Here is a 27,380-nt window from a genome sequence, read left to right on the forward strand (position 1 = left end):
GACACAGGCAGAGGGAGAAGCAGGCTCCATGCAGGGAGCCCGACGTGGGACTTGATCCCAGGACTCCAGGATCACGCACGCCCTGGGTCGAAGGCAGACGCTAAACTGCTGAGCCACCCAGGGATCCCCAAATTCAGGAATTTCAATGACAAAATGAAGTCTCTCTCTCCACCTCTCATCTCTGTTGGTCTCCACCTAAGTTTTTTCTCTCCCACTGCAAACCAGCTTTCTCCACAGGTAGGAAACATGACCTAAAGCCTCCTCAGTGCTCCCTTCTGCCCACTTCAAGGCTCCAAAAGCAAATCCTCTTTGCCCTCACTGCCAACCTTCCAAGAAAAGGACTCTCCCCAAGATTTGGGTCACCTAAGCCAATGCCCATACCAAGCCATGCTGAAGTGCAACATGCTATAACCAGGGGAGCTGGGTTTTCTGAAGGAAAATCTAACACCAACCCATATGACTGTGTTAACAGTTCTTCCAAAGAGGGCACGGGAAATGCTGGTCAGATGAACTGGACAGATGTCCTCTATCTACCCCGACCCTGCTCTTCTTGTGGCCACTGTCTTGGTGAGCAGAATCATGATTCTCTCATGCAGTCGCCCAAGCCAGAAACCTAGGAGTTTTGAGCTGACTTTTCCCTCATATCCCCCAGACGTAAGCCAACACCATATTCTTTCGATTTTATCTCCTAGATGTTATCCAACATCATCCAGTCCTTTCCATCTTCACCACTACCTACCTAGCCTAAGGCACTGGTCATTTCTCCCCTGGACTCAATAGGGGCTTACTCTCTTGTCTCTCCAGCCCATTCCCTACGTGGCAACTGGCCTGGATCACATCAAAACATGAACCTAGCTATGTCAGCTCTCTGCTAAAGCCAGTGAACAGCCCTATATTTCTCCTAGGAAAAGCCCTGAGTCTTCAGTGTGTCCTATAAGTCCCTGCACAGATGTCTCTTCCAACTTCACTCCAAGTGACGCATCTTAATAGGTCAGATCTCCTGCTATCTGTTCAGAGTGAACTCTATTATATTCTCTTATAGTGTAGGGTACTTGCTCCCTAACAGCACTCACTACACCCAGAGTTGAACTTTAGTTATTTGCTGTGTTTGATTATATCTTTCTTCTCCACTATAGGGTAAATGCCACAAGAGCAAGAACCAACTACTTTTACTTACTTTTGTATGCCCAGGACCAAGCACAGCGCCTGGCACATTGGCAGGCAATCGTTATGAACCAAGAAATTAGTGTTCGAATAATTTCTGGAAAACACAGAGATTAAAAGTACAGATTCTGGAATCAAAGAGGTCCAAATCTTGGATGGGTCAAAATATGAAGTATGTCACCTTGGACAAGTCACTTGTAATGTCCCTTCTATAATCTGTTTTTCTGTCTGCAAAATAAGGACAACAATAAAGGTTCATAAGATGACCTACCTACAACACTTAGCACAATGTCAGGGATGCAGAAGGCAGATATATCCATTGTAATTAAGTTTAGGCGAGAACAACTGAAAACCCAAAATACTATGGCAATACCGAAATTTATCTCTGTCACATCCAAAGGGCTCCCACTTGGGCCCATTTTATGTGATGCTCCATCATTCTCAAGCTGGGGCTTTCTCACCGTACTACCAATTACTGTTCAAGCTTCAACTACAGTCTTCCCATTCTCGTCCCCAGCAAAGACAAGAATGTCCTCATAAGGATGTTTCCCAGAAGTCCCCGCCAGGACCTACTTTCAAATCTCACAGGCCCAAGTGTAACCTCATCAGCTACATCAAGCAGAAAGAAGGCTGGGAAAGACAGTCTTGATTCCAGATTGTCGTGCGCCCAACAAAAATGGAAGAGACCAATAAACAGCCTCTTTCACAGCAAGACAGTGAAGGGAAAATTCTTACATGGAAATTGGGCATTTTATGTCAAGGAGTGCCTCCATAAAAGACTAGAGGCAAATGTGACCGCAGAGGCACCATCAATGGCAACTCGCCTTGTCACAGTAACAGGTGCATAAATGTATTGGCTGAATTTAAAGACAACCACATGGCCATAGCACAGGAGACCTTTCTAAATCACAGGTCCCCAGTAAAACGGTTCAGGTCTGGTCTTACTCAGGCTCTGTTGATCACCTCCCTTATCATGGTGTGAAAGAAGCCTTACAAGAGCCCTCCCATCACTCATGCATGCCTGCCTCAGGCTCTGCCCTCTGAATGATGCAAGAAGCAACAGGTGCCAAGGTGGACTTCTCAGGGAGCCCTGGGGCCAGACTTCAGCCTGAAGAATCCCCCACAGGGCACATGGGGTGGGGGGGGGGCAGGTCAGGAAGCAGGAGAACTCTGGCTCTGCTGCACCTGAGTGAGGGCTTCCCCATCTGTCACAAACCACCATCTCAGAAATCAAATCTTGCTTTAGAGCTAAAGCAATCCTGTCACTCCACTTTAACTCGCTTGGGAAAAGTTTAAAAAAGGGATCTTTAGCCTCATTGTGAATTTTGAAGTCCTACGGAAAAATGATCCTGCAGCAGTTCAAAGAGAAAAAGGGAGTATTTACTTTCCTTCCCCCTTTCATGCAGAGGAGAAAGGAACGTTGAGGATTATTTTGATAATAGAAACTAAACTCTAAGTAAGAGCATCCAAGAATGATAACCACACTCGAACTGCTGATTTTCTTTCATCTTATGGTAATTGTACATGGAATCACCATCCTTATTATTAAAAGCTTTTATCAAGGGCCAGCAGGTATCTGGAGCACAAAAGGGACTGAGTTTTACTAAATCTACATCATTACTTGGGGCCTGCACCAGGGTCTTTCCCAAGAACTTAGAAAGAAGATTGCCTTTGGACAACTTACCAAAATATATCAAATTGTATCAAGATTTTAAAAGCACACACTCTATCCATTTTCTCTACAGACAGAGGCACTCAAGAGCACAGGAAAATCCTCTGTAGCCTTGCCTATGAAAGCCAAGGCTGGAAATCACAAAGACGTCCATAAGGAGAGGAGGTTAAGTATATCACAATACAACCCTACAAGGAAATACAAGGTCAAAATGACAAAACAATGAATCTGACTGCTAGGCAATGTCATAGAAAAGTGCTCACTGCCTGATGACTATGAAGTCAGCAGGTCTGGCTTAAGTATTTCCCAGCTCTGTGTTCTTGAGCGAAGACCTCCAACGTCACTAAGCTGGAGTTTGCCCATCTGAAAAATAGGATAACAACAAGACGATGGCACGGGGTTGCGCAAGGACTAAACACAGCGTTTAGCCTTGTAGGTGATGAGAAGCCAGCGTGGCTACAGTGCCATGGTGGTGTGGACAGCATCGGGAACACCTTGTTGGAGTCACCAGGCTCTATCAGTGACCACATCTTACTCAACCGTATTAATCACTCTAAGGGAAGGCAACCCAGCCGACTGTACACAGTGACTCCCTCCTGGGAATGAAGCTGGCAGTGCAGGAAGCGGGATGTGAGCATGGAAAGAAGAAAATGCCTTTCGTTTTCTTTTTATGTATTTATTAGCGTTTTACTTCTAATACCAGCTCAGGTTACTTTCACAATAAAAATTTTTTTTCAAGATTGGCCTCTAAGAAGTCAATTTTAATTGCATCTCTTAATAGATTAGAGCAAAGCTATGCAAAGTCCTTGGAAGGAGACTCTGAGCCTTGGGGACTTGATGTAACTCGACTGGAAATAGTAATGCATCTAAAGAAAGGAAGTGACTACCTGTGAGCCGGGGGGTGAGGATGTCACGGAGTCCCAGGAGCAGTTTAGAAAGAACAGAGACAGCAGAGATGGCAAAGATATCCAAGTAGCTTGTAGAGGAGAGAGGAATGTTGGCCCTACATCCATATTTGCAAGTGCGTCCTCCAGGATCCTCACTTGTTTTTTGCTCTGTGTTATGGGATGAACTGTGTCCTCCGCCCCAAAACTGATGTGTTTGAAGTCCTAACTCCCAGGACCTCAGGATGTGACTGTATTTGGAGACAGGGCCTTTCAAGAGGTGATTAAGGTACTGAGATCATTAGAACAGGCTCTCATCCAACATAACCGGTGTCCTTCGAAGAAAAGGAACGATGGACCCAGACACAGAGAGAGAAGACCACGTGGAGACAGAGAGAGGAAAAGACAATCATCTACAAGTCAAAGAGAGAGACTGCAGAAGAAACCGACCCTATGACACCTTGATCTTTGACTTCCAGCCTCCTAAATTGCAGAAAAAATAAATCTCTGTTGTTTCAGCCTCCTCAGGGCGTGGTAATTTGCGATGGCAGCCCAAGCAAACTAACACACTCTGTTGGTGATTCATTTGCCATATGTGAACTTGACGTTCTCTCTGTGCAAACCCCTCAGATTTTACCTTTATGGATTCTGAGTGGTCATATTTACTTATTTATTGTTTGAGAGTGTGCACGCACACATAGTGGGGACAGGGGCAGAGGGGGAGAGAGGGAATCTCAAGCAGACTCCAGGCTGAGCACACAGCCCAACATAGGGCTCGATCTCGTGACCCTGAGATCATGACCAAGAATCAGATGCTAAACCGACTGAGCCATTCAGGCACCCCTGTCATTTTTTATTTAAATCTTGATTTGAAAGGGCTCCCCCATCCCAATATTATTCAGATATATCCACACCACCTTCTAATAGTCTATCGTTTTTGGTGCTATTGCTATATCATGCTGGCTCTTTTGATTCATTCTTCATAGGCAATTTATTTCTGTACTTTGTGTGTGGTCAGGCCCTAACTTCTTGGGGTAGCCCATTGTCTATATTACTTTTGTGTTCATAAAAATGCTGAAATTATATTATAGAAGTATGTTTTAGACATACAAAGAGAATCATGATACACTTTTAGGTGAAAAAAGTCAATTTTCAAAAACATACATTTTGAAAGACAATGATCTATATATACTTTGTAAATAATGAAAAATTTCTGGAAGTATATACACTAAACTCCCAGGAATAGTTATCTTTGGGCAGCAGGGTGTTTTTATGCTTTCAGTATTTTTGAACTGTCTTCCCTGAATATGCATTACTTAAAGAATAATAATTTAAGTGGAATCTTGGTATGTACCAGGTGCTCTGCCAAGTTCTGGGCAGTCAGGAAGATTTGGACAGGACTGTAACCAAAATACAGAATTTTAAGGTGAGCCTCTGGGATTTAGAGCAACTCATGTTAGGTTCAAGGTGACCATGAGCAAGTTACTAAACTTTCCCTACTTTGTGTGTAAAATGTGGATAATAAGCAACGTTTCTCTCTCTCTCCTGGGACGGTCATAAGGGCCGTTATTTGTAGAGATGGTATATGAAAGCTCTTGGCGTAAAAAGCATTCATTCCATGACACCATGGCACCACGTTTCTTACAAAAGTGAAGAAGGGCAAAGCCCCAGGAATAGCAGGTGCCCGTTGGCAGGACAGGAGGAAATTCCATAGGTGTGGGGTAAGAAAAAAGGAGCCAAGTTTCAGAGTTGTTCTGCTCCACGTCAGCTGGCTCACACTTTATAAAGACAGAAGGTGTTGATGTCACAGAGCTTGATAACTAGAGAAGGGTAAGATTACCAAAATTGGAGCCAATGGACCTTTCATGAAAACACCTTCCAAAGGTGGTTGCCAACCCCAGGGGGGAACAAAATTCTTCATCAGGAACAAGAATGTGGGGGCACCTGGGTGGCTCAGTAGTTGAGTATCTGCCTTTGGCTCAGGTTGTGGTCCTGGGATCAAGTCCCACATCAGGCTCCCTGAAGAGAGCGTGCCTCTCCCTCTGCCTCTCTCTGTCTTTCATGAATGAATAAATAAAATCTTAAAAAAAAAAAAAAACAGGAACAAGAATGTGGCCATGATGTCACTGAGCAAAACAGCGTCTGCCACCAGCGCTCCCTACAGAGACATCACACAGCCAAGGCAGCAGGTCAGAAGCATGATGACAGAGAAGAGGTGCTTTGCAGCCCTCACGCAGCCTTGAAATAGCCTACACTGAAGGGATTTTTTTTCTTCCCTTTGTTTTTAAAAAATATACAGCCCAGGGCAATCCTCATACCTCGGCTGCCCCACATGGAGAAGGGGTAGCTGAGTCACTGGGTCTTGGAAGCCGCCAGCTTACAGCAGGGCTCGGAAAATCAATACCTCTCTCTGAAGTTATCCAAAATGCTGAGACCTTTAAACCAAACTCCAGTAGGTAGACATTATCAACAGCCTTTCACAGCATTAGAAGATGTGGGTTTTATTTCCCAAACAGCCTCGAAAGCGACAACCAGAGCTATCCTCTAAGATGCAGACATGGGGAATTTGGCTGCCAGAGTGGTTCCCAGAGAATCGCAGACAGACATGGGAGACAGCTGGACTCCGGACAGGTGTGGATGCAACAATGTCTCAGCATCTCCTCCCTGAGAGAGAGCAAGGCATGTGGCTTCTAGAAGGCTTCTCATCAGGGAAATGCAAATCAAAACCACCAGGGGGAATCACTTCACACCTGTCAGAATGGTTAGAATCAAAAAGACAAGAAATAACAAGTGTTGGCAAGGATGTGGAGAAAAAGGAGCCCTTCACGCACAGTGGAAACGTGCACTATCGTGACCACTGGGGAAAACAGTACAGAGGCTCCACAAAAAGTTAAAAATAGAATTACTGAATGATCCAGTAATTCCACTACTGGGTATTCTATTCAAAGAAAACAAAAGAAAGATTCATCCTTAAGTTTATTGCTGCATTATTTACAAGAGCCAAGATATGGAAGCAACCCATTAAGAGATGAAGGGATAAAGAAGAGGTGCTATGTATATATACAAGGGAATACTACTCAGCCATCAAAAGAATGAGATCCTGCCATTTTCAACTACATGGATGGATCCAAGTGAAATCATCCAAAAGACAAACATCATAACATTTTCACATGTGTGGAATTTTAAGAAACAAAAGGACAAATATAGAAAAAAAAATGGGACAAACAGGCAGACTTCCAACTACAGAGAACAAAGTGATGGTTCCCATAGGGGTGAGGAGTGGGGACGGGGATGAAACAGGTGATGGGAATTAAGAGTATACTTATCATGATGAGCACGGAGAAATATATAGAAATGTCAAATCATTATATTATACCCTGGAAACTAATTTAACTAACTTAATTATACTTCCAAAAACTAAATAGAAATTTAAAAATCTCACAACAAAATAATGCACACCTCCGTTGGAACTGGACAACGTCACTAATGACCTGCGCACTTTTGGTATCATACTTCCCCTCTCTGTGCCTTACTTTCCACAGAAATTACAAGGTCCTCACTCAATAGGGGTTGTGGTGAGGACTAAGCAAAATAAGGGGGGGCGGGTAAGAGGGATTCACTAGAAGTTCTCTTTTATTTATTTATTTATTTATTTGTTCGTCTGTTTGTTTTTATTGGAGTTCAATTTGCCAACATATAGTATAACACCCAGTACTCACTTTTAATTGTAGAAACCCTCAGAGGAAGTTTGTTACGGCTAGCATGCCAAAGCACAATTGCTGGAAAGAAGGAATCACCAAAGTGAACTTCCTGCATAATCTATTCATATTTCAATTTTGCCTGCTTCTCAAAAAACAGAATCTGTCAGAAGTCTTCAGATTCTTAAAATAAGTCACGAGAAATCTGGAAGAGAAGGTCTTTCTGGAAACAAACGTTCAGATCGATGTGCCTGACCAGAGCTGGCTGACCAGCAGGAAAAGTATTTGTTTCTCCTTACTTATCGCCATCTCTTTCGCATCCAGTAGGCAAACCCTGCAAAACCCTGGCCTGCAAAACCCAGGAGCCCTGGGGCCTTGTTTGGGGCGAAGTGAGGGAAGAGCCAAAGCTCCCACTCCCAGGACACAGGGAGGAACCCTAAAACCAAAGGGAGACATGGACAGTGTCACAGAAAGTTGGAGGCTGGGGCACCAAGACCACCAAAGTTCAAGAGCCATCTCCTCCAAACTGGCCCAGACCTAGTAACTGACATTGGAATTTCAGAAGCTCCAGGTCCCCAATTTTCCAAGGGACCCCCGCTGAGGAACCCTCAAAAAGATCCTTCAGGATACAATTTTAACTCACATGCGCTGGCTGAGGAGCGAACCCCACCAGGCTCTAGTGAGTTCCTCCCCCCCCCCCCGACAAATACAGGGTACCTATTTCCAAACAAAGCATCAAGATGCTGCATCTGACAAAGGTATTTTTCTTTCCAAAATGTGGACTTAATTTTCATAAAAAGACTAAAAAAAGCACAAAAATTAAATCGTACTGCATCCCAGCTTGCAGGCCTTTACCTTAAATGAAAAGAGTAAAATGACCTAGAATCAGGGCCGTTCCAGAAATTCTGGGCTGTCTAGTTATGTTAAGATTGATCAAATGCCAAATCACTTCTCCTTCTCTTCTTGAAGTGAATCTGAGCAGGAAGACTTCGTGTCACTAAACAATTTCACTTGCTATTTGAAGAATTCTCGTGGAAGACAGACAGTCCCTTTAAATTTCCCCAGGCAGCTGCTAGGGGTTGCTAAGGAAATGACAGAAATAGGAAATACTGTAAATAAGTAATTAGTGATTTCTGAGGGGCAGGTTCTTGGGATATTTTTTTTCAGGATTTCACACAACTTAGGTACAGAAACAAGTTTCTTTGTTTTCCCTCCTTCCCTCTCTCTTCGCCTGCCTTCCTTCAGTCCTTCCTTTCTGTATTAAAGAAGAGATAGAGAGTCAGGGCACCTGAGTAGCTCAGTCGGTTGAGCATCTGACTCTTGATCTGAGCTCAAGTCTTGATCTCAGGGTTGTGAGTTCAGGCCCTGTGTCGAGCTCCATGATGGGCACGGAGCCTACTTAAAAAAATACTGAGGGGCACCTCAAAAATGTTGAGTGGCTCAGTGGTTGAGCGCCTGCCTTTGGCTCGGGTCGTGATCCTGGGAGTCCTGCATCAGGTTCCCCGCAGGGAGCCTGCTTCTCCCTCTGCCTGTGTCTCTGCCTCTCTCTGTGTCCCTCATGAGTAAATAAATAAAACCTTTTAAAAAAAAAAAAAAAAAGAAGAGATGCAGAATCTTCCAGCTGGGGGTGGGAGATCTGAGCCACTCTGTGCCCACCCTGATAGAAAGACACAGACCAGGACCCAGGCCTCCTATCTCCACACCAAGCCAGTCGAACTAGCAGTGTGCCTATTTCATTTGGTTAGACTTTGGTGAAAGTACATTTGAACAAGAGTCTTGAAACAGACATCTGTTGTTTTGGCACGACAATCCACTTCCTTTCCTAGATACTCTCATCCTGGTTTTGCCCTGGTGAAATGCCCTCATCTCCAGCCCCATGCCCCCAGGGGAGCAGACGCCCACATCTGCCCCAAACAGGCAATGCCTCAAGCCTCACCCCATCTCTGGCAATGAGGACCAGTTGCGGGACCTGCAAGATCCAGTGACAACGTTTAAGCCCTCATTTGTAAGGCCACCCCAATCCAGGGCTTCTCAGATCCAGAAGGCATTAAATTCCATCCTGGCTCATGCTCAGTTCAGACTTTACCTGGAATTTCTATGTGTAAAAACCAGAAGAATCCGGGATCCCTGGGTGGCACAGCGGTTTAGCGCCTGCCTTTGGCCCAGGGCGCGATCCTGGAGACCCAGGATCGAATCCCACGTCGGGCTCCCGGTGCATGGAGCCTGCTTCTCCCTCTGCCTGTGTCTCTGCCTCTCTCTCTCTCTCTCTCTCTCTCTCTCTCTCTCTGTGACTATCATAAATAAATAACAATTTAAAAAAATACTAAAAAAAACAAACACAGAAGAATCCTAACTGGTAGAAATCTGTAGCTGAAACCAAGTTTCAAGCCACCAGGAAAGATTTTCTTTAAACGTGCTCTAATATATTGTGATTTGGGGCCATGTCTTCCTCCTGGTGGATGAGAGGCGCAGAAACTGGAAAAAAAAGACACAATCCCAAGAAAACCCAGGAGCACCAAGGACAAGAGTTGAAGAAAAACTTGCAAGAAGAAGGTGTCAGCACAATGGTACACACGAGAATGAGAACCAGTAAGTACAGAACAAACTCACTGTTTCATTCTAAATAAGGAACTTAGTTGTTCTGGGTAAGGTCACCAGATGTGCTGGTTGAAATCATCATTCAGTTGAGAAATGGATAGTGCATGCATTTAATGTCTGGCATGTGTGTTATAAAGATATTTCCTAGGGCACCTGGGTGTCTCAGTGGTTGAGCATCTGCCTTAGGTTCAAGTCGTGATCCCAGCGTCCTGGGATCGAGTCCCACATCTGGCTCCCTGCAGGGAGCCTGCTTCTCCCTCTGCCTGTGTCTCTGCTTCTCTCATGAATAAATAAATGAAATATTTAAAAAAAGATATTTTCTGATATTAAATGTCTCAACATTCACTTACAGTAAGGTGGTATGCTCATGGTTCATCCATATCCAGAGAGTCACAGAAGTGCTAAGAAAGAAAGATAAGTGCCACCTATATCTGAACCCAAATGAAGAACTGGCTAAGAGGAGAGAGCTTGTACCAGAGTCTGGTTTAAACACGCTATGAACATCCGTTTGGTGTCTGTTTACTGTTTACTGAGAGCAAACCTTTTATAAAAGCTCATATTTTACAGGGGTAAATATGCCAGGTTAACTAAGGTTGGAAGGAGCAAGGAGCCAGCCACTCAACACCTTACTGAGCTCAAGAAACGCCTTACTTTGGACTCAGCCTACGTCGTGTGACCACCACCTAGTGGCAGTGTACTTAAATAACAGGGATAGCAGAGAGTTTGAGAACTATATTTTAAATTGACTCCAGCAATGTCAAGGTCATTTTGTGGCACCAGATCAAAACAAGATATTTTCCCTGGAATGGAAATCAAGAATTTTTTCTTAAAGGTTTTACTTATTTATTCATGATAGAGACAGAGAGAGAGAGAGAGAGAGAGAGAGAGGCAGAGACACAGGCAGAGGGAGGAGCAGGCTCCATGCAGGGAGTCTGATGTGGGACTCGATCCTGGGACTCCAGGATCACGCCCTGGGCGGAAGGCAGGCACTTAAACCACTGAGCCACCCAGGCTTCCCCCGCTGAACCACCCAGGCTGCCTGGAAACCAGGAAATTAAGAGACCAGAAATCTTGATGGAGGTGAAGTAACTATAAAATATAGGTAAATATTAATGGCAGTACTGTATATACCAGCATTTTCCATTGAGTGGAACTTTTACCAGCAGGAGTGCAGAAGATGTGTCCAGGCAGTCCAGGAAAAGGTAATGTTGAGGAGGAAGCTGGAGCAGAGGGCTCAAATGAAGAAAGGATACAAACCTTACAAATTATCTAAGGAAGACCTATACAGGTGGCCAGTACAACAAGTGCAAAGGCCCTGAGGCAGGGCCATGTTTTTCTTCTTGGGAAGCTAGTGTGGCTCAAGCAGAGGAGCAAAGAGAAAATGCAAATAAATGTGCCTGGAAAGACAGGCAGGGGTCTGATTCTGTCGTGTGATACAGTCTGGTTTGTGTTCTAGAAGGATTACTTACTATAGTTACTATGTGAAGAGCACACTACAAAGGGGCACGAGTTTGGCAGGGACAAAAGCAAGAGTCTACTGCAGCAACATGGGGAGGGGGAGGGTAGTACCAAGTGCTTGACTCTTGATTTTGGCTCAGGTCATAATTTCAGGGTCCCAAGATCAAGACTGTGTCAGGCTCTGTGCTGTGCTTGGAGCCTGCTTAAGATTCTCCCTCTCCCCTTCCCTCTGCCCTGCCCCCACTGCAGCAAGTGCTCATTCTCCATCTCTCTCTTTAAAAAAAAAAAAAAAAGACAGATACATATATACATGAATAGTTACATAAACACATACAGATGTAGGTATATACATACAAAAACTCATGTGTGTATATGTATGTATATCTCCACCTCATCAAACACATTTATAGTAATAATATGGTCCTTACAAATGTTTAAAAAATTATTACTTTTCATGTAAAAAAAATCAATATAGTCAAGTACTTCTATATGGAAAAAAAAACAGCAAGAGTAATATTCATGACTAAAGTTCAGAGGACACTGAACTCTTGATATCAAAATATGCTATCAGAGAACCAAGTAAATTTTATGTGTTCATCTAAAACATCCTCTGATCTAAAATAGTTTGATATTCCAACTGCAAAAATATATACATATATATCTGTGTGTGTGTATATATGCATATGCATATGCATATATATATATATATATATATATACTCAATTTATTTGTATCAATTTCACCCTTCCAACCAGATTTCACCTCTGGATAGAAGACAGATTAAGAAGAGATACAGGAAGACTAACCTCTTGCGCTAGTTACCTTAGCGGCCAGCTGACTGTCCCCCAGACCTCCTCTCTCCTCCTCTTTGGGCAAAGAAACACCTAAAATTGTTTCCAGACTGCTTTGCGGGCGGATGTAGCCCTGCAACAAAATTCTTGCCAACAGAATGTGAGTGCAAGTCATGGATGTCCACTTCTCAAGCGGATGACTCATATGCTCAAGAAGAAATTCCTTCCTGGCCTTCTGCACTTTGCCTTACTTCTGCTCTGATCATGCAGAAGAGAAAAACCCTCTAACGCAGGGGTTCTTTTTTTTATTTTTTTTTAAGATTTTATTTATTTACTCATGAGAGACACAGACAGAGAAGCAGAGATGTAGGCAGAGGGATAAGCAGGCTCCCTATGGGGAGCCTGAGGTGGGACTCGATCCCAGGAACCCGGGATCACAACCTGAGCCAAAGGCAGATGCTCAACCACTGAGCCACCCAGGTGGCCCATAACACAGGGGTTCTCAGTCAGAGACAGTTTTGCCACCACCACCAGCACCACCACCACCCCACCCCCGTCCCCATGAGACACTTGGCCATGTCTGGAGATGTGTTCGGCTATTAAAATGAAGGATGAAGACTAACTCCTGGCATCCAGGAGGCACAAGCCAGAGAAGCTCTGAACACCCTCCGATGCCCAGGACAGTCCCCACAGTGAAGACTTTCCTGGCTCAAAACGTCCACAGTGCCAAGGTTGAAAGACCTTGTTCCAAGGCCCTGTTACTCAACCTTTGTGCAGGATCATTACTCAAGTATGTTCTTAAAATGCAAATTCTGCTTCTGAAAGTATGGGATGGGATCTAAGAGTCTGCGTGTCTAACGAGCTCCCTGGGGGATGGCACAGCGACAAGATAGAAGGAACAGAACTTGCGTCCCTGAACAATCTCGGGGAGCTGTTCCAGCAGTCTACACTGGCTGGCATGTCCATGCTATACAAACACATACAACCTACACCCCTGAATTCACGGCTCTCATCTTACATGTTCCCTCTGAGTGATGGGTCACCAGGCAGCACTGACTGCTACCAACTTCAAATATCACTTTTCGTAATATAGGGAGAAAAATCAACTATTTAAGCCATTGTGAGTTGACATCTCCATGTTCCAGCACTTGCGTTTTTTAGCCTAACTAGGACAGTGACCATCTGCAAATGGTGGATGGTTACACGTATGTTGCTGCTTGATGAGAGACCTCTAAGAGCCAAAGGTGATTATTTTCCAGAAAGGGAGAAAAAGAAAGGGAAGAAAAGAAAACGAGAAGGTGGCTGCGAGAGATATCTGAGGAGAGTGTACTGCTGCGTAACAAGTGACCACGGGCAGGCAAGCTTAATGAGCTTAAGTCCAAAATCAGAAACGGGTCTCCATGGGCTCACATCAAAGCAACATCAAGCTGCATTCTTTCTGGAAGCTCTAAGGAAGAATTAATTTCCTTCCCTTTGCCCTCACTTCTAGAAACTGCCTCAATTCCTTGGCTTGTGGCTCCTTCTTCTACCTCCAAAGCCAGTAACAATAGGATGAGCCCCTCACGGTCTCTCTGCCTCCTGCCTCCACTTGGAAGGATTCCTGTGATTACACTGGCCCATCCCAAAAATCTGGGATGATCCCCATTCGAGGTAAGCTGTTTAGCAACCATAATTCCACCTGCAACCTAATTCCCTTTTGCCTCGTGATCTAGCACATTCACTCATACATTCGGGAGATTAAGATGAGGACATTTTGGGGGAGGGGGCATTTTCTGCCTTTCATAGGTTAGAAAGTGGATGACTCCTGCAGCCAGAAGGTGGAGAGTGAACATGACAACTTGGGAAACACAGACAGGGTGCATAAGAAAATGACATGGTAAGTAAGTCCACTGAGAGCAAACGGAGAGAATCTTCCAGGCACTTCCAAAGGGCACCAACTGCAGGGCAATCCTAAGAAGCAAATGTGTCCTAAACACAGCTTTTTATGGTTTTTCAGTATAAAAAGATGATGGTCAGGTAAGAGTTATGCAGCATGAGGTTCCTCAGAAATTCTGGAGATCTTCCTGCAGTCCGTCCGCTCTAACCAATGTTTGATATCCACGCTACATAATAGTTTCTGTAAATTAAACTTCGTCTAAGTTTATGATAAGAGTGTCCTGTATTTCACGTACTCCCTGGAGTGCAACATTCCAGAAAACCAATTACCTGGGGGAATTCATGAAAACGTGCACAGATTAATAACAACCAACATGTGTAGACCATGCAGATCCCAGGGCATCAGCATTATTCCATCCTCACAAAATCACTGTGACATTCTCAGAGGCCGTGATTCCCATTTCAGAGATGAGGAAACAAAGTCTCAGAGGCTATGAGGTCCACGCACACAGAGCAAGGCAGTCACAGACATTAGACTCAAATCCTGAATTTCTGATTCCAGGTTCAGCTTTCTTTTTCAAAACACCACGTAGCTCCAAAGAGTCAGAGCACCCTACAACAGAGGCACTCGGGTAGCCTGTCTTTGATTTCTTTGGCTCTAGGAACACCCAAACCTCAAAATCCCTGCCAAAGTCTTAACCTGGGGGCACAAGGAAAGGTCTATCTACACCTACAGTGAGTAACAAATCAAATACCCCTGTGTAACTGTTTGATTACTGAATGACAGTCTGACAATGCATCTAGAGAAACATAATCCAAATTTCTCTTGGGACTCAGGGCCCATCAGAAATAATCCAAGCTCTTCTAAAATGCTGTCAGTGAAAAAATAAATAAAAAATAAAAAATAAAATAAAAAAATAAAATAAAGTAAAATAATAAAATAAAATAAAATAAAATAAAATAAAATAAAATAAAATAAAATAAAATAAAATATAATAAAATGCTGTCGGTGGCACCAACAAAGGCTAGGAACCAAAAGCCATGTGTCACAGTCAAAAGACACCTGGCTTGTGACAACCCGCCGTGTGACTCTGACACCATCACTCTGCCCTTCTGAAGTCTGACTCTCTTTATTTGTAAAAGTGGGATGAGGAAGTATCTACTTTGTGAGGCTGCTGTGAGGAAGACATGGATAATGTTGTGTGTTGGAGGGAACCTTTTGGGGAGACTGTCTAGCCCACACAGCTGGGTTGAGTGGGTTTCTCTTTCTTGCGCCCAAAATAGTCTTACAAAAATAGTATTGTGAAAGAGCCTAGAACAATTCTTAGCCAGAGTTCCCAAGAAATGTGTTATTTCTTTCCAGAAGCTTGAAGTTTTGCAAGAGAACTTAGCACATAGAAAGCACTCCTTTTATGCATTAGTTCATTGATCCTAAATCAGTGATTAGGGCCGCCTGGTGGCTCAGTCAGTTAAGCGTCCTAATTTCGGGTTGGGTTGTGATCTCAGGATCGTGATACCAAGCCCCACGTTGGGCTCCACACTGGACATAGAACCTGCTTGAGAGTCTCTTTCTCTCTCTCTGTCCTCCCCTCCCCCTGAGCTCACTCTCTCTCTCCCTCCCTAAGGAAAAAATAAAACAAAACAAAACAACAAAAAAAATCAATGATTGATAACCACATTTATGGAGCCCCTACTGCATGCCAAGTACTGATCTGGGTAGTGTCAAGGAAAAGACAGACAGGACCCCTGGTTCCTCCTAATTCACCTTCCAGCAAGAGGGAGATGCGGAATTCAGATGATTTGGGAAAGCAGTATATGCTGTGAAGAAAATAAAACAGCAGAAAAAGTTCAGGGGTAGAAACAGGTTTTTGTTTTTTTTTTAAAAAAAAAAAAAAAAAAACAGGTCTTTGGGAAAGGTCTTCTCGAGGAGTTAGAATTTAAGCCAACACCTGAAGGATGAGGAGACACAGGTAGTTTAGAGCCTGGAGGCAGAGTATTCTCGGCCCAGAGAACAGAAAATAAAAAGCCCCGAAAGCAGGAACGAGCTTGGGCCCAGAACAGAAAGGATACCAGTGCCCCAACCTGTCGCGTTGGGACCAGATTCCCCCCACGCCCCTTCCCCAGCCTGTCCCACAGGCAGGCCAGTCCATCTGCACATGGGAAATGGAGAGTGTCGAGCAGGGAATGGTACACGATTACTGTTCACTCTCGTGTGCCTGGAAGGACAACACTTCTGAGGGTTTAGATAAAGCTTCAAGACAAATAAAAGGAGATGCTGTGTGTTTGGGGCCAAAGACTTGGGTCTGAAGGCCAAGCCCACGCCCTGAGCCAGATACATGACCTCTCTGTGCCTCAGCTCCCTTACCTGGAAAATTCAGGTAATAGCAGGACCCGTGTCATAAGGTCCCTGTGAAGGCTGAAGGAGCTGGGGCCTGGAGCAAAGCGTGGCCTCTCCTGTCACCACCACTATGGTCATTCTTTCCTACCCAAATCTTCATCTCCCTGCCCCAGTGAAAGCAACCATTACTGGTCCCTGATTTTTCCACTGTGTTCACCTACAGCTTCTAATTTACACCAATCCAACTGTTAATCAACACCTGTGCACGGTCCCACCATCCTTGAATTTAGGATATAAAGCCGGGCATGCACCCCCCTCCCCAACAAGGAATTCTAACTCTGTATATGAATCTGAACAGCAACAGTTGCCTTACCATCCTCTTCTCGGTCAAAAGAACACAGTAATAAGAGAATCCTATACACGAAGTACAAGGTTTTGGCCCTGTTCACAGAAACAGTATTTTCAGACCACTTTCAAACAGGCCTGACCTCAATCTTGCAGCTCTACCACCACCAACCACTGTAACTGCGATCCCTACAGTAACGACCAATGCCTCTAAATTCCAATAAAACAGAAGAGGAGGGATGAGGGAGGGAGGAAGAGAGGGGATGGAGGGAAAGGAAAGACATGCCATCCTCGACAAAGAAGCCTCTCCATCTACTCCTCTCTTCTCTGTTGCCCCTCAGTAAAATATTAAAATTTTGTTCTTACAAGTCCCTTGCAAGTTTTGCTAAATTTATTCCTAGTTATTTTGTCTCTTTGGTTGCTTCTATAAATAGTGTATTTTCTCTCATCATATTCTCAAAATGGTTGGCGTAGGCACATAGGAAAACTATAGATTTTGCAAAGTAATTTCCTTACCGATCCCCTTAATGAACCCCATTATTGTTCCTAATAGATTCGTTGAGAGGATTCGTTATCTCAGACTTTCCATTAAGAGGTGAAACTGCTGGCAAATGGTAATAATTCTACCTCCCCCTTTCTCATTCTTTTCCTCATTCAAGTGCATCATCAATTAATTCCTGAACAAAGATAAATAACAGTGATCTCAATGAGCATTGTGGGCTTGCTTGGAATTTAACAGGAACGTTTTAGTGGTACACCATTAAAGATGATGCTGGCTTTGTAGATGATTCTATTTTATCAGCAGGTGGTTCTCAAAATGAGGAATATTAGTATTATCAGCTCTATTTTTAGCATCCATAAAGTGAATCACAGAGTTTTTCTCGTTTGCTCATGGTAAGAATCAATCACGTTGTTAGACTGCCTACGATCGAACCATCCTTCCATTCCTCGAATAAATCCCACTTCGTCAGAGCTCTCATTACCTTATGATGTAGTCACTTACTTGTCCATTTCCCTATTTCATAAACTCTTTCAGGTCACTGGCCATGACTGATTCATGTCTGACCCTAGCACATAGTTGACAACTGATATGTGTTTAAATAATACCTAAGTGAGTGAATAACTAAAACAAGTCCACCGGACCTCCCCAGACTAACCCTTTGTACCTCTTTCTAAAAACACTCAGAGAGATCGGGTACCTGTCCCAGACTTGATCTTTACAGGTTTAATGAGCACGTGGTTCAAATGGCCCCCATTTCTGACAACGGAACCCTGGAACACTTTGTTCTTATGGGGAAATTGTTCCCTATGGTTTCATGAGACTAACTCTACTTCCCTGCCCCCAACCACTATCCCAGGCCAAAGGGGTGAGTGACCACATCACCGGGGTCTAATAAGAGCACGACACCATGACTGCTTTAGGAACAGGCACATGACCCAACCTGGGCCAATGGCACCTCCGGGAATTTCTTATAGAAACTCTTAGGAAGGGATGACTGGGTGGCTCAGTGGTTGAGCGTCTGCCTTCTGCTCAGGGCATGATCCCAGGGTCCTGGGATCGAGTCCCACATCAGGTTCCCTGTAGTGAGTCTGCTTCTCCCACTGCCTGTGTCTCTGTCTCTCTATGTCTCTCATGAATAAATAAAATCTAAAAAAAAAAAAAAAAAGAAAAGAAAGAAAGAAACTCTTAGGAAAAATGATTTCCAAAAGAATTGATAAACATCAAGTATGTTTGTCTGAGGTTGCTATTTATCATCTTGCCGAAAATGTGGTGAGACAACCTATCTGAGAAGAAAGCAAGGTCAAGAAAACCATGGCAAAGAATGGAAAGAAACAGAGACCTAGTGATAGCATATGAGCCCCTGGATCCAGCTTTTCCTGAAGTCATCACCCCCTAGGCTTCTCAATGACAGAAACCAGTAAATTACCTTTTCTATTTATAATAGTTTAAGATCATTTTCTATTACTCACAATCAAAGAAAAAATACTAATTCACGTGTGTTTTTTTGTTTCCTGATGAATACGTTTTGTACATTTTTAAATAAAGGTCGAAAAAAATTTTAAGCGAGGCAATCCTAACTAGCGAGTGTTAAAACAAAAAATTCAACCGCCTGCTTTTAATTAATGGCAAGATCGGCTGAAAGGCTCCCTTAGTGAATTATAATTTCAGACTGAAATTCCCAAGACAGTTATACAGAAGCTTGTTAAACCGCAGAAACCAACGGAATCAAGAGATTACTTTTAACAGGGCGGAGGTTCAATCAGTTCCAGAGATATCATCCATTATGCAAAGCCAAAACCTTTAAAACAAAACAAAAAAAAATCTTCCTGCCCTACAACCCCAGCAATCTCTCATTCACCTAAAATCTCGAGGCCTCTCTCCTGACTCAGTTTAAAAGTAAATACGGCTGGTGTGATCTACAAACGTAAAAATAAAAATAAATAAGTCACGTCACGACAGCTGGAGAACACCGGTGTGCAAGAAGCCAAATCTCAAGCCAGGGAGTTTGGCGGGGGTCCTGCCTCAACAGTCCTGCGTTCTCAAATGCTTTCGGCTCTGCAGAAAAACTGAAGGCAAGCACGCCCTTGGCATTCTAAATGCCTCTGTAGCCATGCAGGCCAAGCGGCATCAATTCCTACGGAAGGTTCAAGAAAATGTCAGCACACAAGCCCAGAGTGCCAGCCCATTTCCCTACCCCAGGCCCTTGGTGGAGAATCCTGGCTGCAGCTACCTCATGAAATCAGACTCTTCCCTTCCTTCAGCTCCAGTTACAATAGACCAAATTCTGGAATCCGGTTTTGATTATTCTCTGGAGAGCTACTTAAGAGCTGCTTCAGGGTTTGAAATCCCTCATTCAGACATAATCTTGAAATAAAAGGCTATATTCAAACGAAAAATGCGTTACAGCCTTCTCTTTAGGACCTTCAGTACTGATGGGCAGGGGAGATGGAGAAGAAAGGCATGGGGGAAAGAGGAGAGAGAGAGAAAGAGGGGAAAGAGCCATGTCCTACGTCATCAACTCATCTCATCATCGCATAATCCCTGGGAAGTAATACTGAGCCCATTCTGCAGATGGAGAAACTGAGGCATGGCGATCACACCGGGCAGAGGCAGCGGCCTCTGGGCTCAGAGACGGATATAAAAACACGCTCTGTACAATGTTGCTTCTCCCCTTCTGGCTCCCTCCCTCTAGAAAGTCTAACACACAAGTCTGCTCTAGAACCGAAGGATTTCACTGAACGGACCCTTGGCAGACAACAGTCTCATTATCTCAGAAATTTTTTTAAAAAGAAGAAAAACAGACCAAGTAACCTGAGGTCAGACAGAACTAGTAATATAGCAGAGCAAAAGCGAGAACCCAATTTCTCCATCTCTCAGGTCTTACTGAATCCACCAGGCCGGAGTCTATTTTTTCGGTGCAACTCATCTGTACGGATCCCATACCCAAGCTCCTGATTAATGAGGGAACAACTGAAGAGTGGTCCCGCCTTCAAGAAAATGTTCAATGGACAAAAAAGGGAAATTTACTTATGAATTCTCTTTTTCTTCCTCATTGTTCCTCTTTATGACCAGCTCCTTTTGTTATTGTTGCAATCTATCTGGGAGGTACCCCCCCCCTTAGTTGCTGTTGCAAAATCTGTAAAGGGGGGGTGGGGATCTAAACTAAAACAGCACCCGTAAGCCACAATTCTGGCAACTGCAAAGGCTAGGGCTATGCCAGTTACTTTCTGAAACGAGTTTAAACCAGAGGTCACCGACTGGTAGCCAGCTGGCTGTATCCAGCCCACAGATGTGTTTTGTTTGTCCCACGGTGCTGGCCCACACAGCGCTTTTAAGAAATTTTAATCTGTTTGCCAACGTTAAAAACCAAGAGATTTCACATCAAGGCCTGGGTTTCCAGCTTCTCCTACCAAGTGGAGGATGTGGTTAACGTTTGCAGATGGAAAAGCAAGTGCCCCCGGTCTCTTCCCACCTAGTCTATTTCACTGGGTAGGAGAGTTAGTGACCCTTGGTTTAAAAAGTCAAGCAGATGTAGATTGCAAAGCCAATCATTATTAGACTTTTCCCAAAAAAAAAAATCCCCAATAAGAGACTCTTCAGTCAATATTAGGACAGCTGTGATGAAAGGTAAAGCATAGGAGACCAAACTGACTTGAAAAATTAAAAAAAAAAAAAAAAATCTCAGGAGCTGAGTCCATTTGGATTTCTGCTCTAAGAGACTCATTTTTGGGCAGCCCGGGTGGCTCAGGGGTTTAGCGCTGCCTTCAGCCCGGGGCGTGATCCTGGAGACCCGGGGTCGAGTCCCACATCAGGCTCCCTGCATGGAGCCTGCTTCTCCCTCTGCCTGTGTCTCTGCCTCTCTCTTTCTCCCTATCTCTCATGAATAAATAAATAAAATCTTTAAAAAAAGTAAAAGACTCATTTTTTATACATCCACCTTTATTATTTCATTTATTCCTCCCAAAAATCTCAGAAGGATTATTCCCAGATAAACTAAAACCGAGTGATGCTAAATCAGTCATCCAAAATCATACACCAGTAACTTGTAAAGTCAGACTGTGAACCCAGTTTTGACCAGCTACAAACACTGTGCACTGGGAATACTGAAAGAATCCTTTATAAAACCAGTAGGATCGCTTCCACCTCAGGGCCTTTGCACCTGCCCTTCCCACTACTGGAAACCTCTCTACCTAGATCTTTACATGACAGGATCTTCCTCTTTCACTTGATTTACATCACCCTCACGGAGAAGTTTTCCCTAGTCATTCGATTTAAAATCACATGTTTGTGCACACACACCCATGCACCGATTTCTCTCTAGACCCCCTGCTACTCAAAGTGAGGTCCAGCGATCGGCAGCACCGGCAACACCTGGGATGTTAGAAATGCAGACTCTCAGGGCCTCCCTCAGACCTGCTGACTCACAATCCTGCATGTTCACAACATCCCAGGTGACGCGTGCACGTTTAAAGCTTAAAAAGCACTGCTCTACTAGGAGCCCTGCCCAGTGGAAATATGATGTGAGTCACAAGCGTGATGCTAAAATTTTCTAGTAGCCACATTAAAAAGGTAACAAGAGACTGTCCACTGTCTCCCCTGCCCACCACCCAAATGTCTGGTTCAGAACCACGAAGTGCTTAGTCACCACGGTTTCCTCTGTACTTAACAGCAGTTCTGGGTATGTGTAATAATAAGTAAATGATATTTATTAAAGGACTGTTAAATGTTAACAAGGAAGGGAAACATCTTGTTAGTAGTTTTTGTTTTTGTGTGGTGGTGGGATGGGAGGGAAGAAATCAGCCCTGTGAAATTGAGACGCATGGGGTCGCCTGGGTGCCTCAGTGGTTGAGCATCTGCCTTTGGCTCAGGGCGTGATCCCGGGGTCCTGGGATCGAGTCCCACATCAGGCTCGCTGCATAGAGCCTCCTTCTCCCTCTGCCTGGGTCTCTGCCTCTCTCTCTGTGTCTCTCATGAATAAATAAATAAAATATTTAAAAAAACAAACTGAGACGCATGGGGTCAGCTCAGCCACTAACCGGCTGAGCAACCCTGAGCCCATCATGCACGCTCCTCCGAGAGCCACCTGTAAAACACGAAGGCCGCTATTTAGCTCACAACCCTCATCAGGACACTCAAATGTGAGAGCACATCCACAAAGCACCCAGCACTGTAGGAACAGGCATTTCCTAAGTGCCAGTGCCTTTCTGGAGTCCTCCCTCAGCCTCTCTCCAGATACTAGGTGCAAACAGTGCTGTTAGCCACTTTCCTCCGGGTAGTACGACGACGGTAGCATGTTCCAGAGTGATCTCCCCTTAGCAGATGGGAGGAGTGTATTAACTATAGGCAGCGCAGACAGTCTGAACCCACGGAGGTTCCCTTCCCATCACCCTGGAGCGGGGCTAAGCAGTCACGGTTACTGCACAGTCTTTAACACTCAGGGCAGCCCTGTCACCTGGATGAGTTTGGCACACCTGCCGCCAGGTCCCGTCCCTTAGAGGAGCGTAAGGTCTCTGCCCAGACAGCCTGGAGCAGCCCATTCTGGAAGGTTCCGTGTGGCTCTCTCCTTTTACCAGTTTGGAGGGATGGGGAGTGGAGGGACGAGTCTACCCCCCACTTACTGGCCTGAGTCGATCCTCGAAGTGAGGCTTGCTTCCCCCATAGCTTTAACACTCCCGCCCTAATCCATTAGTCTATCTTGCCCTGAAATCGGAGGCATGCGTTCTAATCTCAAATGTGTTTTTAAATCACATTAGATCAACAGCGTAGGAGAAAGCAAAACCCGGATTTGGACACGACTGGAGTGACACAGAGGGAAATAACAACTCTCAGGGCCGTTCCGCCGGGAGAGGAAGGAAGCCCAAAGCAGCGTGGCCCGGAGCTGCCCCAAATCCTTCTCGCTTCTCCCTCTGGCTGAAAACACCATCCCCAGAAACACTTGCAGACCGAGCAGGTTCCCGCAGCAGCACAGCAGACGAGCAAAAGGGAAAGAAAACAAGTGGGGGAGAGAATCGAAACCTTTCATTCATCTGTGGCCCTCCCGTCTGGCAAGCAGAGGGAGATTTTGCAGGGAATGCTCCGTGGATGGGGAGGAAGTGTGACCATTCAAGTACGTTCAAGCACAGATGCCACCACTTACAAGATGCGGTTGGAGCAGGGAAAGAAGAAGAAGGCTTTCTCTTACTCGTTTGAATTGATGCCACGGTTTCCTTTTCTACAATGTAATGAGGATGTCATCCCCTCTTCCTCCATGGCAGAGGGAGACAGGAGCCTGAAGAGACGGAGCCTATGAAAATCCCAGAAATACCCTCAAAGCACTGCTGTCCCTGGGAAGGCTGGAGAGGTATCCGAGCAGCCCCAGCACACTCCCGTGGGCCGAAGAGGTTTCTAGAAGTCTTCCCAGCAGCCAGTTTGGGGTGGCTACCGAGATCCTCTGTGTCACACAGGTTCTTCTCCAGCACTGTGAGGATCTGCCATGGGTCAGACACTGGGGTAAAGGGTGGGGGGGGGTGGGGGGGAGGGACACACAGAGAAATCACACGGTCCTCCTCTTAAGTAAGGATCAAGGGGATCTGCCCACCACATGTCTTTGGTCTAACAGCTCTGTGGATGGATGGGTACCAAATATTCACCCTCAGCCCCAAACACCACATGAGTGATGGCTGGGAGTACGACAGTGCTAGGACAGTACCTTCCCCGGCCCTGTCATGCCTGTCTCCATGCCTCCTCTTCCCAGCCCCGGCATGAAAGAAGAGAAGAAAATCCGGCATCTCCTACCAGCTCCTTCAGAAAATTCTCCAGGCCCGCTGATGGGACCTCCTGACACTCATTCCCCACCACGCACCCTCCATCAAACTTTAAGTCATCTGAATAAAACACTCCCTTCTCGATTCCCAGCTGCTACCCAGCAACCCGAACACATGCTGGAAAGATGTGATCTTTATGCCTCTCTCTCCCCCAGAAGGGCACTTGGCACTTCTCCGGAGCCACACGGTTTTAAGATCAGGATTGGAAAAAGCCACCGATACCCTCATAGGGCCGAGGCTACCTCACAGCAGAGACCGGAACATCCCCAACAATCAAACAACTGAAACCCTCCCAGACATCATACCCCTTTCTCTATTTTGCTGTTGTTGCATTAATCATCCTAACACCTTTTTAATTATAATCGCAAACTGGAAGCCACGGCTCGTGATGTTATAAATACTGATTTTCCAGTTAAATTAGGCATTTGCTGTTTTATGTTTTGATAGGAGGGGGCTGTTTGAAGCCTCTGAAAATATTGCAATTAGTTCTTGCTGTTGAAACAGACAAGACATTAACAGACACATTTGCTGTTTCAGTTTAATGTGGTGGAATGTTTATGCCTAAATGTACTTCTCTCAAGCTTTGAAAGCATAAGGCATATTTTTTAAAGTGGAAGAAATCAATCACAGTACACCCATTTATTATCTATTTCCCCAGTTAAGCTATTTCTAAAACTTTCCCAGGCTGTAATTTAAACTTGGAAAGCACATCTCTTCAACAGGAAAGGGACTTGTCAGGAAACAATCCTCGTATTTTACCTATTGGCTCTGTTAAGATGATAACATCACTTTAGCTGACAAAGCCCGTGTTTCTGTTTGACAATTGCAATTAATTACGGAGATGCAAGCGAGACGGGGCCAGCCATCCGGATCTGTTTTTCCAGAGAGATAGAAAACGGAAGGAAAGAGGGACAGAAAGAAAAAAAGAAAAAGAAAAAGATTCCAAAAAAGCGAAGGAGGTTTGCGTTTGAGCATCTGCACCGGTTAAATGTGATGGCTGGCAAGAAAGCTGGATTATTCATTTATTTCACCTGCGCCTAACTTTCTACTCCTCTCTCCTCCCTTCCTCTCAGCACTGGCAGAGGGTGGAAGAGGAGAGAGGTGAACGTTTCCACAAGGCAGGAGCTCCAATCTGTTGCGAAGGAGGCGCAGGTTAGAAAGGACACGGGTGCAGTGCACGAGAAGAACTTGGAGCACCAACTGTCGCGTAGACAGACGCCGGGGCTGCCGAGGCAAAACCAACCCGGTGTGTTCATGCAGCCAAGGGGATCGAAAGTTCTGGAGATGGGGGCGGGCGGGGAGCGCCCTCCGTCTTTACTAGAAAGCCAGAACTTGCCAGCATCACCTTTTTGAACAGCTGCGTGCTCCTGTGGCTCTAACCTGCAAATACTCGAAGTTGGATTCCGGCCACGCAAATGCGTTTCAGGGCGATTTCGACAAGAGATTCCCGGGGACCTCAAAGCACCCCCCCCCCACACACACACACACACACACACCCTCCCCTCCCCAGATCCATCTCGCTGCCCTGTGCTCCATTCCTCCCTCGGCGTCCCCAGGGCGCGGAAAGCGCAGGGAGCTGGGAGACACCCCCCGCGGGCACCAGGGCCGGGATTCCCGGGCCCCGAGCTGGGCGGATGGAGGCACGAGGCACCTGCCCCGGGACGCGGAGCCTGGGGCAGCCAGAAAGGAGCGAGGCGGTGCCCGCGCCCCTCGCCCTGAAATGAAGTGATCCCGGGCCGGCGTGCACAGCAGCCCCCGCCAAGCGGTGGGCGGGGAGGGCCCCCGGGGGCCGAGGCGCTCTCGGGGCACGGCGCCCGCGCGTCCGCGGCTTGCCCTCCGGGGGTCCCCGAGCGCCCACCCGGCCCCGCCCCGCCCCGCCCCGCCCGCGCAGCCCCGGGTCCTACCTGTACCACTCCAGCCCCTTCTCGTAGTTCCTGTCGAAGAAGTGCGGCTCTACGCCCACGGCCCGCACGTCCGGGTGCACGCGGATGGCCTCCAGCAGCGCGCGGGTGCCCCCCTTCTTGACCCCGACGATGAGCGCCTGGGGCAGCTTCTTCTCCCCGTAGTCCGGGGTGCCGGCGGCGCCGCCCCGGTCGCTGCTCCCGTTGGCCGCCCTCCGGCCTGCGAGCTCGTCGTCGGCGGTGCTGGACTCCGGCGCCTCCCTCTCCAGCAGCGCGCTCTGCGCCGTGGCCATGTCGCCGGCGGCCGGCGGGGTCCGGAGCCAGGCGTCCCGGGCGCCCCCGCCGCCGCTCGCCAGCCCCCAGCCGTCGGCCCCGGCCCCGGCCCCCCCGGCCCCGGCCCCGGCCCCGGCCCCGGCCCCGGCCCCGGCCCCGGCCCCGGCGGGCTGCTCGGCGGGCTGCTCCGGGGGCTGCTCCGGGGGCTGCTCCGGGGGCGGCTCCCCGCGGCTCGCGTTGTCCGGCGGCGGCGGCGCGGGCGGCGGCGAGGGGGCGCCGAGGCGCACGGGGGGAGGCGGCGGCGAGGGTGGCGGCGGGCTCGGCGGGGGCTCGGCGGCGGCGCCCGGCGGCTCCTGCAGCGCCAGCGGGAACTGCAGGGAGCCCGAGCCGCCCAGGAGGCTGTAGCACAGGTAGGTGACCGACAGGGACAAGGTGCACATGAAAAGCAGCTTGCGCGCCGGCGGCCCCTTAGCAGAGGCGCCGGGCGGCGGCGGCGGCGCGGCGAGAGGTGGAGGCGGAGGCGGAGGCGGAGGAGGCGCGGGCCACGGGGCCATCGCGGCTCCCGGCTCGCGGCGGCGGCGGCGGCGGCGGCCCCCGGCGCTGCCCGGACATGGTTTCAGCCGCCGCCCCCGCCGCCGCCGCCGCCGCCGCCGCTGCCCAGCCGCCCCGGCTGCATGAAGCGACGCCGCTGCGCCCCCGGCCCTGGCCGCTGTCCCGCTGCGCCGGGGGGGAGCCCGGCCGCATGGCCCCCCCTCCGCGCTCCTCCCGCGGGGTCCGGGCGGCCCCCCGCCACCCCCCCAGCCTCGGGCGCGGGGACCGAGGGGGGCGCGCGGACCCGCCGGCGGCACCTGCTCCGTGCGCAGCTCCGCCGCGGCTCCCGCTCCAGCCTCCGCCGCCGCCGCCGCCGCCGCGCGCTGGTGCGGCCCCGAGTTCCTTCCCCGCTGCTAACTTTCTGCCGGGAGAGCCGAGCGGCGCGGAGGGGAGGCGGACGGGAGGCGGAGGGGCCGGGCGCGCGCCCCGCGCCGCCGGGGGAGGGGAGTGCGGCTCGCGCGCCTGCGGAGGGGGGCGCGGCGGCGGA

The 27,380-nt window shown here is 47.3% G+C and overlaps 1 protein-coding gene and 1 long non-coding RNA gene across 2 annotated transcripts in view; one reads left to right on the top strand and one right to left on the bottom strand.

Moving 5' to 3' along the window:
• The window catches only part of HS3ST4 (heparan sulfate-glucosamine 3-sulfotransferase 4), a 433,209-nt gene extending 406,353 nt beyond the window's left edge, over window positions 1–26,856 (bottom strand). The window contains exons 1-2 of the mRNA XM_038540002.1: window positions 26,475–26,856; window positions 26,033–26,405 (exon numbers count right to left, since the gene is read on the bottom strand). Coding sequence (XP_038395930.1) covers window positions 26,033–26,405; window positions 26,475–26,856 — 755 coding nt within the window. The remainder of the gene's footprint in view (window positions 1–26,032; window positions 26,406–26,474) is intronic.
• Window positions 115–4,243, top strand: LOC111096265. The gene is made up of 2 exons (XR_005360775.1): window positions 115–237; window positions 1,137–4,243. It is a non-coding gene; the product is annotated as an uncharacterized LOC111096265 (long non-coding RNA).
• Window positions 26,857–27,380: the final 524 nt, after the last annotated feature.

The sequence above is a fragment of the Canis lupus genome, chromosome 6, assembly GCF_011100685.1.
Source record: "Canis lupus familiaris isolate Mischka breed German Shepherd chromosome 6, alternate assembly UU_Cfam_GSD_1.0, whole genome shotgun sequence".
NCBI classification, from domain to species: domain Eukaryota; kingdom Metazoa; phylum Chordata; class Mammalia; order Carnivora; family Canidae; genus Canis; species Canis lupus.